This window comes from Portunus trituberculatus, chromosome 31, assembly GCF_017591435.1.
Source record: "Portunus trituberculatus isolate SZX2019 chromosome 31, ASM1759143v1, whole genome shotgun sequence".
NCBI classification, from domain to species: Eukaryota; Metazoa; Arthropoda; class Malacostraca; order Decapoda; family Portunidae; genus Portunus; species Portunus trituberculatus.
In genome coordinates, this window is record NC_059285.1 from 7,391,646 (window position 1) to 7,410,822 (window position 19,177).

General features: G+C 40.0%; 1 protein-coding gene across 1 annotated transcript in view; it reads right to left on the reverse strand.

Moving 5' to 3' along the window:
• Positions 1–18,816, reverse strand: part of LOC123511617 (uncharacterized protein DDB_G0271670-like) — a gene marked incomplete at its 5' end in the record, with an annotated part of 22,472 nt that extends 3,656 nt beyond the window's left edge. Inside the window, 6 exons of the mRNA XM_045267645.1 lie at positions 5,738–5,881; positions 7,201–7,276; positions 8,087–8,201; positions 9,509–9,900; positions 14,806–14,934; positions 18,732–18,816. Coding sequence (XP_045123580.1) covers positions 5,738–5,881; positions 7,201–7,276; positions 8,087–8,201; positions 9,509–9,900; positions 14,806–14,934; positions 18,732–18,816 — 941 coding nt within the window. The remainder of the gene's footprint in view (positions 1–5,737; positions 5,882–7,200; positions 7,277–8,086; positions 8,202–9,508; positions 9,901–14,805; positions 14,935–18,731) is intronic.
• Positions 18,817–19,177: the final 361 nt, after the last annotated feature.

A 19,177-nucleotide genomic window follows, 5' to 3' on the forward strand; every position in this document is an offset into this window, starting at 1 on the left:
GCTAGGAAACCGTTGCCCCGAGTGAGGAAGCCCAACCTACACTCGGACCGTGGACAGGATTCGAACCCGTGCGCTTGGAGACCACTCGGATCCCAAAGCACGCATGGTTCCACTTAATGCAGTTTCTTAATTCTCTACTCTTTTTTCTTCCATGCATATCTCCTCTATGACATTGCATATTGATCTCTTATGACTTGTTGGTGTTGTTTCTATTTTTTTCTTTTTTTTCATTCTTGTGTCCTTACGATATTATGTTAGTTACTTTATGTCGTTTCTTAATTTTCTACTCTTTTTTTTTTCGTATATATCTCCTCTATGACATCACGTATTGATCGCTTATGATTTGTCGGCGTTGTAATCTTCTCTTAAATTTGGTGCTCTTTTTTTTTCTGTAGTATAAATCTTCTACATGATCTCACGCATTGATCTGTTATGATTTGTTAGTGTTTTAATCTCGTAGTAACTCTTTGTCCCACGTATTAGTCACTCGTTTTGTGTCCTCTTTGAAACATTTTTTAAGCTTTTTGTTTTTCCTGTCGGTGTTTATTTTGTGTGTGATTTGTATTTATTTTGATTTTGCAGTGGTTCTTCCCTCATCTTGCACATCAATTTGTTGTTCATTGCTTCGTATTTTTTTTCTAGGTATTTTTTGCTCGCTAGTAACCGTTCCTATTCATATTTTATCTCGTTTCCTTTAAAAATGGAGTTATTTCATATTCATGGTATATTTGTTTGTCGATCTCTCTTGAAATTGGTAAAACTGGTTGGTGCAAGAGGGTTGAAAGATGACTAGGAGAAAAAAAAAAAAAAAAAGATAACTGTGCGTGATGAAAGGGAGAGAGAAAAGACGAAGGTAGGGAGAGAAGGAAAGAAGAAAGGGAGGAAAGTAAGAAAGAAAAAAATATGGTGAAAAGTTATTCGACATAATGTTAATAAAAAAATAGATAACAGGAAACAGACAGGAAGGGTATCTGTTGATTCATGTACATACTGCGACCAGCAAACAGCGTGTGGGAGAACAGGATGGAAATGGAGATAGGAGGGATTGCTCATGATGAGCTTCAATGCTCGAAATAGATTTTTTTGTAAGCTCTGAAAGACGAATAAATCTGTAATCCTGCTCCAATTCAACTGCTATAATCTCTCTCTCCCTCCCCCCCTTCTCTCTCTCTCTCTCTCTCTCTCTCTCTCTCTCTCTCTCTCTCTCTCTGTCAATGCAGTTGCCCAGAAAATATTTGAATTTTATCATCTTTTCCACCTTAATTTTCCTCCTCCTCCTCCTTGACATAGCACCAGCATCAACAAAAACAGCAACAATTATAAAAACAAAACAAACATATAATAACAATCCTAATTATAATAACACTATTACTACCAACACCACCACCACCACCAGCATCATCACCTCCATCACCACAGCACACAACCACATCTACTACAGCAACCATTAATCCAACTATCACCACCATTAACACTGCCATTACTACCACTAATAATCCTAACAGTACCGCTAATACAATGACCACACCCCAGGAGGCAGCCATCCATCCTTCCGTAGCATTAGTGTCACGGTGAGCCAGGGTCAGAGGAATGCTGGAAGGGAATGCTACCTAGCTTGATTATAACACTGGCCAGATTATGTTGTCCAATTACCCAACTCCGGCCACACTAATGCAGCCGCTTGCTAACTGTAGTGGTGCAAGTTTCTATGTCTCTGTTCGCCTGTCTGTCTATCTGTCTGTCTTGGTCTCGGTCTGTCTGCCTGCTTCGGTTTTGGTCTTGCTTACTTATCTCTATCGCTCGCATTCTATTTTTTCATCCTATTCTGTATTCTTGCTGACCTGTCGGATTAACGTAGTGATCCTTTTCTTACTTTCTTGTTACTTTTTTTTTTATTCATAATCATTATTTTCATTCTTCAAGTTTTGTTGATCAGTTTCGCTTCCTTACAGTGATTCTCTGTCTGTCTGTCTGTCTGTCTGTCTGTCTGTCTGTCTGTCTGTCTGTCTGTCTGTCTCTCTCTCTCTCTCTCTCTCTCTCTCTCTCTCTCTCTCTCTCTCTCTCTCTCTCTCTCTCTCTCTCTCTCTCTCTCTCTTACTCCCTCCCTCTCCCCTTCCTTTCCTCTCTTAACCTCCACACAATTGCCTTCACATTTCCGTGGTATTAGCAAACACGAATCATATTTGCTACACGACTTACTTATAAATTTACTCATACAGCTCCTCTCTATCACCAATACATCCCTCACCCATCATTGCTGCTCGAGGAATCAGCGACACAGGACAAATACTCATACCCGTGTCACTGTAATCGAGTCTTGCAATAAAAAAGGAAATTACGACACAATACCAAGAGCTCCAATACAAAAATAAAATCACCAATAAAGTACAATAACAACACCGCGCCATAAAAATGAGAATCAATAATGTAGTTCTTTCTCCTCGGCAGGCTAATGATAAAAAATAGCTCTAGCTGTAATAAGAAATGGAGTGGGGGCCATATAACATGACGGAAGGGTATAAATAAGTGAATGAATGAATGATTTCTCCCAGGATACAAAGGTGAATGAAGGAGTAAGAGGAGAGTGAGAGTAGCGTGTCCTTGTTGTGTCGTAAGTAGTCAGGGAGGAATTACTGTGTCTTTTGTGTCTTGTTAACCCTTTCAGTACCATGACGTGTTTTCATACTTATTCTATATACTATTTGACGATTTTATACAGCTTCAAAACTTATGTAAGGGATTAAAATAGTGAAGACTGTGGCAATTAATTAATCTTTTTTTTTTTATCTTTAGAGACTCTTTCTAATGTCAATAAAACCGTCAAATCATACCCAGAAATCGTAGCCAAAATCCGTCCCATCACTGAAGAGGATAATGTACTTTTCGATTATGTACTGTAGGAGGAACATGAGGAGGAGGAAACGAGATAAGGAAGAAGATAATAGGGAAGGGATAGATAAAAACAAGTAAAAGAAAATGAAAAGAAGCATTGAAAGAAAAATATTGCATAAGAAAACATGAACTTATATTGAAAAGAAGAGAGAAAAGGAAGAAGGAAGTAGCGAGAGGTTACGAGAGAAGAGAGAACGACAAAGGCTGGGAGAGAAAGGCCAGAGGAGAGGGTGAGAGGAAAGGGAGGGTTAGAATGGGGAGATAGGGGAGAGTAAAATATGTAAGAGGGGGAGGTGAGAGTACGGCATTTAAGATGAGGGTGTGTGAGGTGGGCGGCGGGAGGAAAGGGTTGTGGGAGGCGGAAGTAGTAAGTGGGAGGGGCGAGGGCGGTACTGGTAAGGGCAAAGAGTATCCTTCATTATTAGTACCCTTCTCTTCCCCTTCCCTTCCTTTCCGTCCCCGTCAACACCCCCCCCCCACTCACCTCACCTTCCCATCTCTAAAGGTAGACCTCACACCTTTACCCTTTCTCCTTCTCTCTCTCTCTCTCTCTCTCTCTCTCTCTCTCTCTCTCTCTCTGTCGAGCAGTCGCAAGTACAAAAAGGCATACGTAATTCGCTGTCTACTCATTACATCTTCAAATTAACTGTCTAATATCACTTAATAAGATAATAAATTCGATTCCGTTCCTAGTTAATAATAGCCGCAGCTTCTCTCTCACATCGCTCATATTCCCACTGTCTCGTAAGGTCTTATTAATGTTCTCACCTCACCTTTTCATCATAAATTTCATTCCCATTCTTTTTCACTCCTATCATATCAATGTTCTTTTTTTTCTTTTACACTTTTCTTCACTGATAATCCTTTCTTCTAACTCCATTTTATCTCTTTATTTTTTTTTTATCTCATAGGCCACCGCTATTAAAAAAACGAAGGAGATGGGAAGGAGGCGATAATAATGGGGGAAGAGAAATTTATGGGTTAATGTAACCTAATGGGAGAGGCGAATATATAGGGAAGGGGGGAATGGGTGGGGAATGGGAGAGGGAGGTAAAGATGGGGGTGAGGGTTGACCAATGAGAGAGGAGGAGCTAATGTCTTTCCTCCCACCCACTTCCCGCCTCCTAACTACCCTCCTCTCTCTCTCTCTCTCTCTCTCTCTCTCTCTCTCTCTCTCTCTCTCTCTCATCCTAGTTCTGTCTTTAGCATAGTTATAGGAAATTTTGTAGTAAGTGTAAACTCAAGTAGGCAGTCTCTCTCTCTCTCTCTCTCTCTCTCTCTGGTATTTTCTTTACAGTGACCGGACATTTTTTTCCCTTTTCAATTACTCCCTTTCCGTGTAATTCCCTCTTCACACCGTCACTAACAAGAAACTCCACTCCATCTATGTAACCTCATCTCCCTCCATCCTTCTTCTCCCTCTCCCTCTCCCTCTCACTCATCCCTCATCCTCCCGCCATCCATTCACACACTTCATACAACATTTTTTTCGCGTGACCATACGACGCTGCCATCCGTCTTACCCTCCTTCCAGTTCCTTCCCTCCGTCCCTCCCTCCATCCTATTCTCCATCCCTCCGTGTGTCACTCCGTCTTTCCCTCCGTACATTCTCTCCACCTCTGCATTCATCCGTCCCTGCCTCTCTGCCTCCCTTCTCTGTATGAATGCTGATATGCATTATATATTTTCTCTTTCATTTCACGTATTTTTTTCTGTCTAGCTTCTTTCTCTCTTTTCTTCCTTTGTTGTTTCTATGTTCTCCCTAACCCCAATTTCCTTTCATCTCTTTCCAATGTTGCAATATTTTCTGTACATTTGGTTTCTTTGCACATACAATTATTTTGTATTACATTTGGTGTCCTTTCAGAATTAAGGTAATATATTGCTTTCATTTTCCCACAAGGTTGAGACAGTTGCTTTTTCCATTGTAATCTCTACCGTAGGGTCGATAACGTTGAAATAATTTTTGGATTATTTCCAGTGAAACAGGAGTAATTTGAAATATACACCCCAAAGAAAAATAAAAATGACCTACAATATACATAATAAATAGTAAAATACTACTTATATCGCTCCTGCAAAACAGGAAGAGTTTGGGAAAACAGATAGCTAAGATAAAAGTTGAACCATTCCGAGAAAAAAATTAAATAGGCATCTGGAAAACAATCTCATTAACTTATAGTTTTACAAAACCAAGACGAATATTTCTTGAACCATCTCAAACTCGAGAGAGGTAAAACCGAAGTCCTAATAACTGCAACATTAGGAAAGACAGTCTCATGAGCGTGCAATATATACAGTGCTTGGGGAGACATATTCTATATGATTCCTAACTCGAAAAACAAGAATAAGCTAGAAAAACCACATCAGGACTGACAAGAATCATTAACCTACAACAAGAACAATACCTGGGGAAACATTTCTTGAATAACTCCTCCTACAAAAATACAAGTTTTTGAAAATAACACATAAAGGAGAAAATCTGCGTACACTCCCCTCGCCACACAATGCTCACAAAACTCCTGGCCCCAGTTATTGTAGTGCAACCATTCTACGGACGCTAAATCGACGTTTCCCCTTCCAATGTCCATTAGGCTCCATTAAGACATATTTGCACTATGATTCTCGACCTTCCCTTCATCCATCACATGGGCCCATACCTCATACGTGTCACGCCCCTATTCCTCCATCCACATCCTGACCCATAATCCAGCATCTCCCCCTGCCCCTAACTCATCACTACCCATCACCACGCTGGAACTCACCGCCCCCCCACTAGCCACTCCCACCATCCATCACACTCACACGCCTCCTCCCGTCACACCTCACGCCCCTCCCTCCACACCTGTCCCACACCTGGTCCTCATGAATCATGCCACCACCACCTCCACCACTGCCACTACTATAATATATAGACTCACAATTGCTATTTGACACCAAGGCAAGAGTTTTTTCTGTGCAAAGGTCCCTCGCCACTGATTTGTTGAGGCTGCCCAGGGTTCTTCAGGTACTTAAGACACATTACATCATCGTCCGTCACCTCCACGTCTCAGATTCCAAAAAGCGTTGCTCCGCTGATCTCAGTGACAAAAATGCAGCGGCCGCTTGTACATACCTAACGGGAGGGAAATGTTGGCAAGGTGAAGAATGAGGGTGAGAAACTCCGGGAATTATGAAAGATGACCTTTTACTGCCGTCTTTTGGTGTTCGTTTATTTATCTTATTTTATTCTGTTTCTTCAGTCTGTGTGTTTATGACATCAGTTCATATTTTGTCATAGCATTCTGTTTCGATGTTTTTTAATATGCGATTGATTAAAAAAAATGTTGGACTTTTCGAAATATATAAAAATAAATAACAAACTCTGAAAATAAAAACACCATAATATCATTATTATTATTATTATTATTATTATTATTATTATTATTATTATTATTATTATTATTATTATTATTATTATTATTATTATTATTATTATTATTATTATTATTATTATTATTATTATTATTATTATTGTAGTAGTAGTAGTAGTAGTAGTAGTACTAGTAGTAGTAGTAGTAGTAGTAGTAGTAGTAGTAGTAGTAGTAGTAGTAGTAGTAGTAGTAGTAGTAGTAGTAGTAGTAGTAGTAGTAGTAGTAGCATAACAATAATAAAAACATAACTAATGCTAAGTAAAATAAAACTTAAATTAAATAACCGATATCTGTAAATAATAAAGCTATAACACAAAAGCCAACACAAGCAAGTATGTAGAATCGAACCAATGTCCTGCTTCCCCTCTCGCCTTCCCCTGTCCACTTACATTTCTTACTTCATCCTCACCTTTTTTCCTCCCTTATGATAAGTCTTGTGGCCTCCCTTCCCTTCCCCTCGCCAGTGTTATTTCAGGGCGACGTGAACACACACACTTCGTCTTCCTCGACAGGGAAAAAAGGCAATACGGAAAAAGGAGCAAAGATGACGCAAAAAATATTAAATCACTATCCAACTTGCTCCTTGTTGAGATTTTTTTTTTTCATTTTTTTTCAGGTAGTTGAGTTAATTGCAGTGGAAATAGTTTTTTTTTCAGTGTGTATGTATTATCACTGTTTAAATGTCTGTCCGTCTGTCTGTGCTTGTTCTCTCTCTCTCTCTCTCTCTCTCTCTCTCTCTCTCTCTCTCTCTCTCTCTCTCTCTCTCTCTGTTTTTAAGATCGTAAATGGTTTTTATCCAGAATGGTATAAGAAATTTTTACTGTTCATGAAGCATCAAATAGTTCAACACGACAACAGAGTTGCCTATATATATATACCAAAGACTCGAACAGACACCGGTGCCAGAAGTTTGGAAGTGACAGGCTCTAAAGTGAGGAACACTCTGCCCTCTGACGTTACCAACGCTGTCTCTGTCACATTTTAAAAGTAGATTCACTAGACATCTTTTAGAATAGTTTTTAATATTATTGTTATTTTTAGCCTATTATTAGTTTCAATTTTTATTTCCATTTTATTACATTTTCAACTGACTTTTTAGCACCTCTGTCAGAATAGTTTTAATCTGATGACACAACCATATGGTTCGTGATATATTGTGAAATTATGCTGTACTGGAACGTTCCTAACACTATGGAAAATGAATAACATCTTTATAAGTGGAAATAAAGTTGTTATTATCATTATTATTATTATTATTATTATTATTATTATTATCTCTCTCTCTCTCTCTCTCTCTCTCTCTCTCTCTCTCTCTAACAAGACACATGCACCGCCAACGCGACCCGCATTTTACACACACACACACACACACACACACACACACACACACACACACACACACACACACACACACACACACACACACACACACACACACACACCTAAGTACGTACGTTCCATAGCTCGTGCATACCACCAAAAAGTACGCGTACGTGAGGCCAGGTAGGGCGCTGTGTCCGTGCATGTCAACTTGGGACACACATCATTTCATTAAGCCCGCGTCTCCACACCTGCACCGCCCCTCTTAATTAACTCTCATACCTGGACACTACTCTGCTCAACCTTCTCCTCGTCTTCCTCCGCTCAATACCTTGCTGGGCGCTCACTTCCCCCGCACTAATTGGAATTTCTTAAAGCGCATTCAGGTAAATATATTAAGACTGTTAGTTGTCATTAAAGTATCATGGCTGCATACAAAACGCCATTTTACTGCTATATACCTATCACACGGGGAAGAGTAATGAGGGAGGGAGTGGAGAGGTGGCAGGCGGAGAGGTGAGGGCAGCAGGGAGAGGCTGGAGTGAAGGAACCAGGAAGAGAGCGAAGGAGCAGCGACTGTACGTGTATTGGTTGGGAATATACTCTGTTGCATAACCTCTTATTTATTTTACACATTGGCGGGGTGAGCGGGGAGGAAAAGGTTGTGCTACGGGGAATAGTAACGAATCCTCATTTTCGCAAGTTGAAGGTTAAGACTAGTGACGATATTATAATGTAAAAGTTGTGGTATTGGTGGTATTGGTGGTGGTGGTGGAGGTGGTGGTGGTGGTGGTGGTGGTGGTGTTGGAGATGGTGGTGGTGAAGGTGGTGACAGTAGCAGAACGAGTAGTAAAATGAAAACAATAATAAAAGTATATTAGTGATAGTGATGAAATAATGATAATGATAATAATAATAATAATAATAATAATAATAATAATAATAATAATAATAATAATAATAATAATAATAATAATAATAATAATAATAATAATAATAATAATAATAATAATAATAATAATAATAATAATAATAATAGATAATAATGATAATGATAATATTGATACTACTACTACTATTACTACAACTATTAAATAAATAAATAAATATAATAATAGTAATAATAATAATAATGATAACAATAATAATAACAATGATAATAATGATAAAAATGATAATAATAAAAATAATAATAATAATAATGATAATAATAATATTAATAATAATAATAATAATAATAATAATAATAATAATAATAATAATAATAATAATAATAATAATAACAAAATAATAATACTAACCACAAAAAACAACAAAGCAGATATAAAACAGCACAACATGTAAAGGAAAAGTTATGCCATGAAAATATACCTAAAAAAAAAAAAATAAATAAATAAGACCAAAAAAATTAAAATAAATAAAAATCAAGACTTCAACAACACTAAACCACCACTACAAACACCACCACCACCACCACCACCACCACCACCACCACCACCATCACTACCACCACCACCATCACCATCAACAGCATCAACAAAACCAATACCAGAGTAACACAGGGCACGGCACACATGACAGAGACTAACAATAACTATAACAAAAATGCTCCTATGGCGACAAGCAGCGAGACAGTGCATGCATCAACCAAAGGGAAGGCCGAGGCAAGGCAGGGACGGAAGGGAGGCAAACGGGAGGTCTTCAAAAGGGGGGAGAGAAGGCAGGGGTTAGTAGCAGTGGTAGTGGTGTGTTGTGGGAGGCATAATGGCGAGCGTGGAGCGAGGAAACGAGTGTGTTGATAGTGCAGGAAACATAAGAGGTAATGGAGGAGGAGGAGGAGGAGGAAGAGGAGGAGGAGGAGAAGGAGGAAGAAGAGAAGAAGAAGAAGAAGAAGAAGAAGAAGAAGAAGAAGAAGAAGAAGAAGAAGAAGAAGAAGAAGAAGAAGAGAAGAGAAGAAGAAGAAGAAGAAGAAGAGAAGAAGAAGAAGAAGAAGAAGAAGAAGAAGAAGAAGAAGAAGAAGAAGAAGAAGAAGAAGAAGAAGAAGAAGAAGAAGAAGAAGAAGAAGAAGAAGAAGAAGAAGAAGAAGAAGAAGAAGAAGAAGAAGAAGAAGAAGAAGAAGAAGAAGAAGAAGAAGAAGAAGAAGAAGAAGAAGAAGAAGAAGAAGAAGAAGAAGAAGAAGAAGAAGAAGAAGAAGAAGAAGAAGAAGAAGAAGAAGAAGAAGAAGAAGAAGAAGAAGAAGAAGAAGAAGAAGAAGAAGAAGAAGAAAAGGAAGAAGTAAAAGAAAAGGAGAAGAAGGAGAAAGAAGAGAAGGATGAGAATAAGAATAAAAATATGAATAAGAATAATATTAACAGCAACAACAACAACAAGAACAACAACAACAAAAACAACAATAACAATAATGGTAGTAAAAATAATAATAAAATAATAATGAGATGATGAAGATGATCAAAACAAAATAGAAAAAGTCACTGAAGTTTACTTAAAAAATGCATCATAAGGAATGTGCAGCGCCAACAACAACAACAACAACAACAACAACAACAACAACAACAACAAGAACAAGACAGCCGACTAAAATGAGAACAATTATAATATTAATACCACAGGCACACCACATTATTTTCTTATTAGGCAAATGTCCTTTTAAGCGACATCAAAGGAAAATCCAATTACAACACAAGACTCATTAATTACTAAATAAGAAAAAAGTTGAAAGAAGGCAATGAAAATAAGAAAAATGCACACAAGAAAATCCGTGTAGCGAGCAAATAATTAGATAAAAAGTTAAAAATAATTCTCTTTGTGCTTAAACACGAGAGAGAGAGAGAGAGAGAGAGAGAGAGAGATTGCTTTAGACTTAACGCGTGTGTGTGTGTGTGTGTGTGTGTGTGTGTGTGTGTGTGTGTGTGTGTGTGTGTGTGTGTGTGTGTGTTTGTAGTATATATCTAGAAATGCCCTCTCTCTCTCTCTCTCTCTCTCTCTCTCTCTCTCTCTCTCTCTCTCTCTCTCATACTCACAATTCACTTCATCCTGCGTCGATTCTCAGCCTCGTTCTTAAAGAGGCGTGGCGGCAAGGACAGGAAATTGAACCCATGCACCAGCCACCATCACCACCGCCATTACCACCACCACCACCACCACCACTATCACAAACACCACCACCGTCACTAACCAACCAGCCAGTAAGAAAATATTAAAACTGGGACGAAGACAACAAAGAAAAGAAAAAGAACAACAATAAATATAAAAGCCATAATCTAGGTAAGAGTAAAAAAGAATCAAGAACATGAAAAGAGAAAGAAAAATAAGGAAAATTGTTCGATATTTGAACAGAAACAAGGTTAAAAACAATGAAACAAAAACGAAACGGGAGAGAGAGAGAGAGAGAGAGAGAGAGAGAGAGAGAGAGAGAGAGAGAGAGAGAGTAAAGAAAACAGAACAGAAATGGTGTAGATCCAAGGGGAGAGACTGAATGGGGTAACGGATGACATTTCTAAGGTTTGTGTAGCGTTACCACTTCTCCTCTCCCTTCCCTTCTTCCCCTTCCCTTCCTGCACCCTTCTTTCTTTTCCCAGGGTGTGAGAGAAGAGTGTACTGTGTAAATGATGTGTCGTGGCAGTGTGTGATGGGGATGAAGTAGATAGAACGGGAGTGATAAAGAGAATGGGAGTGTGAATGGAAAACTGGAGAAAAGTTTAAGGTGGCGATGGAAAAGGAAAGGTTTTGATGTGTTATATTGTTTGGTTGAATTGCACGTGTTAGTGATTTAGGGAGATGTAGAGAGAGAAAGAGAGAGAGAGAGAGAGAGAGAGAGAGAGAGAGAGAGAGAGAGAGAGAGAGAGAGAGAGAGAGAGAGAGAGAGAGAGAGAGAGAGAGAGAGAGACCAGCACACGATAAAATATATCAAAGTCTATACTGCAAGCAAAATCAATCTCTCTCTCTCTCTCTCTCTCTCTCTCTCTCTCTCTCTCTCTCAGTACACAGGTAGACATGACAAAAAAAGAGCAAAAAGATAAACCAGCAGACAAACCACCTCCCTCCTCCTCCCTTTCCCTTCCCTCTTCCTCCCCTCCCAACACACACACACACACACACACACACACACACACACACACACACACACACACACACACACACACACACACACACACACACACACGTACAGACAGACAATGAAAAGCAAATTCCTGAAGATAAAGACGAATAATTCATATTTGGACAAGAAAAATCCTGACCTGTTGTCTCTCTCTCTCTCTCTCTCTCTCTCTCTCTTGGTTATTTTCTTATTAGAAGACGTTGCTGCTGTTGTTGTTGTTGTTTTTATTGTTGTTGTTATCATTGTTGTTATTGATGTTATTGTTGTGATGAATGTGGTTGTGGTGGTGGTGGTGGTGGTGATGTTGGCGGGTACTGTTATTGATGTTAGTGATGCTCCTTTTTTTATTATGAATGCTGATAAATCGAGATGCCGTGAGGACATGCAGCGGACGAGGGAGGGAGGAATAGCCGAAGGACGAGTAATAAGAAGAGAAAAAGGAACAGGAGATGGCGAGAACAATTGCAGGTAATACAAGTTTCTATCTTTCTGTTTATTATTGAGTTCCTACTGAATGTCTTACTATTGTTGTTGTTAGTGATGGTGGTGGTGGTGGTGGTGGTAGTGTTGATGGTGTTTTTTTCTAATGACCTGGCTGGTGGTGGTGGTTGTGGTGGTGTGGTGGTGGTGGATAAGAAAACAATCAGCCTCATCAGAGACTTCCAAGAATTGCCATTATGAACTGCTGCGGTTGAAGGCGAATACCGGTACGAGGCACAACAAATACCTTGGTCCTGCCGAGGGAACGTGAATGTGCAAGAAATATGTTCGATTCAATTACGTAAACTGACACACATAATAGTACAAGCATACCGAAGAAATAGTACACAGTGATAGTAGTATAAGTAGTATAAGTAGTATTAGTATTAGTATTAGTATTATTATTATTATTATTATTATTATTATTATTATTATTATTATTATTATTATTAGTAGTAGTAGTAGTAGTAGTAGTAGTAGTAGTGGTGGTGGTGGTGGTAGTAGTGGTAATACAGTGATGTTATGTTGGTATGCAGTACATTCAACAGTGTAATAGTACATTTTCAGGTGAAGGTAATAGTGGTAGTGGCATTATTGGCATTACATTTTCGTCTGACATTTGCTTCTTACACCTGCTCTGTCTTTCTAGTTCCTAATTAAGGAGAGAGTATAAGGAAATAATCCATAGAATAATTTATTCCATTAATAACTCGCTCATTCTTAAACACTAACTTGTGAACGTTTGTAAGAATGAATACATCCTTAGTATTATCACCACCCGCCCCTCCAGCCATGCTATCCTTCCCACCAGTGCTACTTCGTTCCCTACACACAGCCACTCCCTGCAGCTCTCATTCCCTTCACGCCGCCACTCAAGCAACACGCCAAACCGAGCGCACTTCCCGGCCTCATGAATATCAAGGCGACACCACACGACCGCCTTGCCGCCCAACATTCCTCTTAAAACTCCTGCATTATGCCACGGCTCTGGGACTTTCTCTTCAAAACCACGACAACAAAAGTGCCTCATCACAGGAGCGACAAGGCTCAGGACGCGTCCCAACCACCTCAAAAACTAGCGCGCCGATCCCAAGATTCTTAATTACGAGATGCGGGAGTCAGGTGCAAAGCTAATGGAATCCCAGGTAGGTAATTTAAGTTTAATAAGACACAGGTAACCAGACAGGTGCATTTTTCAAGCCAAGTAGCGGAACTAACTGGTAAGGAGGGAGGGAGCGAAGAGAGAAGAAGGGAGGGCGGAGAGAAAGGATGAAGGGAGGAATGAAGGAGACAAGGATGGGTGCAACGTCATCTCAGGTCCACGAACACCTGTATGACGTTAATTGGACTCGTATATAGAGAAAAAAAATATATATGTATTGACTTTCCAAACGCAGAGAAACACAGGTATGGGAATTTAATTAGGTTCTTGATTTCTTACCTTGAAACACCTGTTGGAGAAAAATATCTGACACGCGGTATATAGTTTGTGCTCGAAAAAAGTGGTAAACAAAAATTAAAGACCAGTGTTGTTGTTATTGTTCTTTTTACCAGCTTTGACTTTTACCGGCACTTTAGTTTAATGAAAGTTTTGAGCGAAGGACGCATTCTATTTTTTTCCCACACAGAATGCAATTTTACGCGGATGGAAATTATTCATGCAACTTTCAATACAGAGGTACACAAGCTTCACCTGTTTCACTCCCCTTCATTCTCCCCCTACTCACCTCTTGTACGACCCCTTCCTTTACCCCCTTCTCACTCACCTGTGTGCATCTGAAATATTGCTACAAAGTTACTCCGTTACATTTATATTGGTGTATGTGTGTGTGTGTGTGTGTGTGTGTGTGTGTGTGTGTGTGTGTGTGTGTGTGTGTGTGTGTGTGTGTGTGTATTTTCTTGCCAGACAGATGTTATTCTCCATGCCTTGGCTCTCGCCTCTCACATTCACACACGTCAAACACACATTCAGCTCCCGTTACTCATGCACAATGGGGGAAAGAAAGAGACACTGGGAAAGAAAAGTTACAAAACATCACAATCCTCCTCCGTCTGTGTACCCAACGATGAGATTCTTCCTCCTTCATTCATCCACCCATCCATCCATCCATTAACCTAACCAACCATCTTTACATTTTCCAGTCCAATCATTCCCATCATCCAAATCACATTCTCACACATCAAACATTACCCTCATCATTATCACTGCATTACCCTCTCATTTTCTTCCTCTCACCCTCTCGCTCCTTCGCTCCTGGCTGTCCTTTTCCCGGTCCTCCCGTGCACTGTGGGAAAACACGAAGGCAGGCAAACATCAGGGAGGTAAAAGAGGTAGAAATATTGTGGAGAGCCTCCCGCAGGAGCAGACGGACGCCAGACACTGAACTGATTAAGATCGTGAAGGGAAAACACGAATGTTCCCCTGGAGAGATGTCAGGCAGGAAAGAAGTAAGTAAAAGAAACCTATGACGATGAGGGGGAGCAGGAGGTGGAGGAGGAGAAGGAGGAGGAGGAGGAGGTGGGACGAAGGAGATAGTAGAGAATTGTACACGAATGAAAAATAGATTTATTAAGAAGTGAGACAGAATACGAGGAGGAAAAAGGAGGAGGAGGAGGAGGAGGAGGAGGAGGAGGAGGAGGAGGAGGAGGAGGAGGAGGAGGAGGAGGAGGAGGAGGAGAGGGAGAAGGAGAAGGAGAAGGAGAAAGAGAAGGAGGAGGAGGAGGAGGAAACTGGAAACGAAAAGAAAGATATGTACACAGTCACACATCGCCTGCATATCCACCATCCTAAACACACACATGTACGCACACACACACACACACACACACACACACACACACACACACACACACACACACACACACACACACACACGTACTCGTACATAACCTCGCGACCCGACACAGGAAGGAGACACAGACAGGCATACAAACACAATCACACACGCATATACACACACAGTACACACAGGCATAAAAAAAAAAACGCACACGCCAGCGGATATGACCCATTACCTGGACCCAATTACGCCGACACACAAACACTGTACTTAGCAGGACGCGAATAAAGCAGGAAACGTGGTAAAAAACACATAAGAAGAACCAGACGCAGTTAATGAATTCCAAGTAAATAAACATTGATGGAACTCTCACACACACACACACACACACACACACACACACACACACACACACACACACACACACACACACACACACACACACACAGGAGCACGGACGATCCCTCCCTTTGTATGTGAATAAACTGTAAATTAGTCTATGTATGCATGATGTCTGTCTGTCTGTCTGTCTGCCTATACGTATGTTTGTACTATACGTGTGTATGTGGGTAAGTGATCAAGAAGAGTGTGTTTTGCTTCGGCAGACGGACGGTGAAGTTAACAGTGGGCGGTAAGGAAAGGCATAAAAAGAACGAACTTATTAATAATGAGGCGTATGATGTTTACAGCCACAGCGTAAAGCTAGCAACATGTATCATCTGCAGAAGCTTAGAATCTTGAGACATTATTTATATATTTAAGCACACATGTGGGCAGCGGGTATCTAAATATAAGATTGTATTTTCGTGTATAGGAATGGATCAGGCAACTGATTGTCAAAGGATAAAAGATAAATTGCAAATTAAAACGCTGAATTTTTGTATACTATGTTTTGTATTATGCACGTGTTTGCATGCATGAACGTTGACTATGCAACAGTTTGATGATCAAAGCAAAAGCAAAACAAAAGCGCAAAAAAATGTTGTAAAACAAGAGAAAAGCAGATTATTATGGAGAAACAGAACAAAAAGGAGAAAGTATTTCATTCCTAGAGGAATCACAAACAAATAAAAGTTTATCAATGAGAAACAGAAATAATGAAAACAAGTGGCAAAACGCTTAAAAAAAACAAGAATTACCGAAATAAACAAGGATATCACACAACTAAAATGTATAAGAAATGTAACTAGTACTACTTGCAAAACAAAAACAAAAATATAGATACACAAACAATAGATAAGAAAAGAGAAAGCAAAAGACAAGACAAAAAAGTAACGTATGTAAATTAACTAAAAACAAGAAGAAAAAGAATTATTTAAATTCAAACAAACAAAATTATCAAAGACAACACGGAACACAAGGGAGAGAAAAACCTACTGCTATATTCACCAAACGAGGAATATTCCCTAACTTTCATGGTGGAAGGAAATGCAACAGACGCGTTACACTCCCTCCATTTCGTCTTCGTGTCTGCCAGCGGGGCGGCGGGGAGAGCTAACGGCGTGTGCAGCGGCGGCAAACTCCCCTCTTAAGATAAGGTTTATTGCGGGATAATAGAATTCTTCCTACTTACCCCTCTAATATTATGCCTCTTTTTCTTCTTGTTTTCTGTTTTCTCCGTCAGGAATGATTGCACCTCATTGCCTTGAAACGCGTGTGTATTGCGATTGCTATCTCGTTCTCTCCCTTTTTCATTCCACTTCCTCTTATTTTCCCTCTTTCTCCCTCCCTTTTACTTACACAACTTAAAACTCTGTACGAGGAAGAAGTACAGAAGAAACTGAAAACTGAAATATATGAAAGGAAAATTTGAAGCAAAGATGATAAGAAATGAATAAACGAGAGAGAGAGAGAGAGAGAGAGAGAGAGAGAGAGAGAGAGAGAGAGAGAGAGAGAGAGAGAGAGAGAGAGACGGTGGGGGAGACGAGATGGGTGAAGGCCTGCCAGAAGCCACCGTCCAGGATGACACAACGCCTCCTAACGGGGCCGTCATGACCGAGATAATGTTGACTCAGTTTCTCCAGCCAAGCCGAAGACGTGACAGAGAGAGAGAGAGAGAGAGAGAGAGAGAGAGAGAGAGAGAGAGAGAGAGAGAGAGAGAGAGAGAGAGAGAGAGAGAGAGAGAGAGAGAGAGAGAGAGAGAGAGAACCATAGCAGAAAGGATTCAATAACCACGAAAACTAAAAAAAAAAAAATCAACATTATGTCTTTATTACCCTCTTTATTGACTTTTCTTTTTTTCGTATTATATATTATTTTTATATTATTCTTCATTGCTATCATTTTTCTTATTATTTCGTCTTCGCTATTCGGTTTTCGCCCAGTTCTAAGGTGACGGTTTTCTATTCTCTCGGGGAGACTATTTTCCTCTGAACTGCCTCGCTGCTCCTACTCCACAAACATAATCTGTCTCCCTCCATCTGCATTCCTCTCCGCTTGACGTGTTTCCTCTATTCTCCTTTCTCTCCACTTGGTTTCTCTTCCTCCTTCTCTTATTCCTCTTCCATCTCTTACTCTTGCTCCTCCTCCTCCTCCTCCTCCTCCTCCTCCTCCTCCTCCTCCTCCTCCTCCTCCTCACACTCCTCTTACTCCTCACAGCATGACTTTCTTCGCCATGGTTGAGACACCTTACTTCTCCTCCTCTTCCCTCTTCTTCTTCTTCCTCTCCTCCTCCTCCTCCTCCTCCTCCTCCTCCTCCTCCTCCTCCTCCTCCTCCTCCTCCTCCTCCTCCTCCTTCTCCTCCTCCTCCTCCTCCTCCTCTTTTGTCTTTATCTTAATGCTTCACACATCCACACAGGCATGCCCGTGCTCTCTCTCTCTCTACACACACACACACACACACACACACACACACACACACACACACACACACACACACACACACACACACACACACACACGTCAAGGCTTTCCAGTGAATGAATTTAGCATTATTACTTAATTAATGAACTTGCGTCTTCATAATCCTTGCGAAACAACAGTAACTGTTTTCATTTCTTTTCTCCTTGTCATTTTATGCACAACATCCTAATTGCATTATGTATGTATGTAAGTACATATATAAGTATGTATGTATGTATGTATGTTTGTATGTATTCACATTAGTATGTATGTATGCATGATAGGAAGAAAAATATGTATTCAAATCTATGTGTGAACTTAATTAGTCTCAAAACTTTTTAAACCTAAAATCTGCCTTTTAATTTTCGCGTCTCAACCACCACCACCACCACCACCACCACCACCACTACCACTACAACCACATCATATATCAATCAATACCAGTACATAGCATCAGCACCTTCATTACTACCACTAACATCACGACATCCACTAATACTATCACCGCCATCACCAAATAAGTAAAATAAGAAAATAATTAATATCAATAAGAACAGTATCATCCTAGAAGAAGAAGAACAACAACAACAACAACAACAACAACACTCTCTTAGTGGTTAATTAGCCACAATTCCCTGGCCGGACTTTTAATGAGTGACGTCACGCGGCAAGACAAGACAATAGTGTTGTTGATGGTGACGCTCATGTTGATGGTGATGAGGTGATGGTGGTGGTGGTGGTGGTGGTGGTGGTGGTGGTGGTGGTGGTGGTGGTGAGGACATTAATGAGGGTGGTGATGGTAGTGATGACGATGATGAAGATGGTGATAATGAGATAGAAGTAGAAAAAAAGAAAATAAAAGGCAAACAAAAAGATAAATACTACTACGACTACTACTAATGCAACTACTACTACTACTATTACTACAACAACTACTACTACTACAACTACTACTACTACAAGTACTACTACTACTACTACTACTACTACTACTATTACTACCATCACCACCACCACCAGCACCACCACTACTACTACCATAATAGCAGCAACATCAACTTATACTACTACAAATGCAACAATAACAACAACAGTAATAATCTTAGGACTGGATACCAAAAATCCCCACAAAGGGAAAGGCCAGGCCCCTAATACAGATGATTTTCCAGGTTAATGCAGAGAGATACGTGATACTGCAGTACGGGGGGTTATGGAATACACCATCACACCAAGGGGGGAGCGAGGATGGCAAGGAGAGGGAGAGTGCTAGAGAAAAGGTAGAGTACGAGAGAAGACAACAAGGGAATAGGAACGAAAATAATATACCTGTAAATAAAAGAGATAAGAGAAAA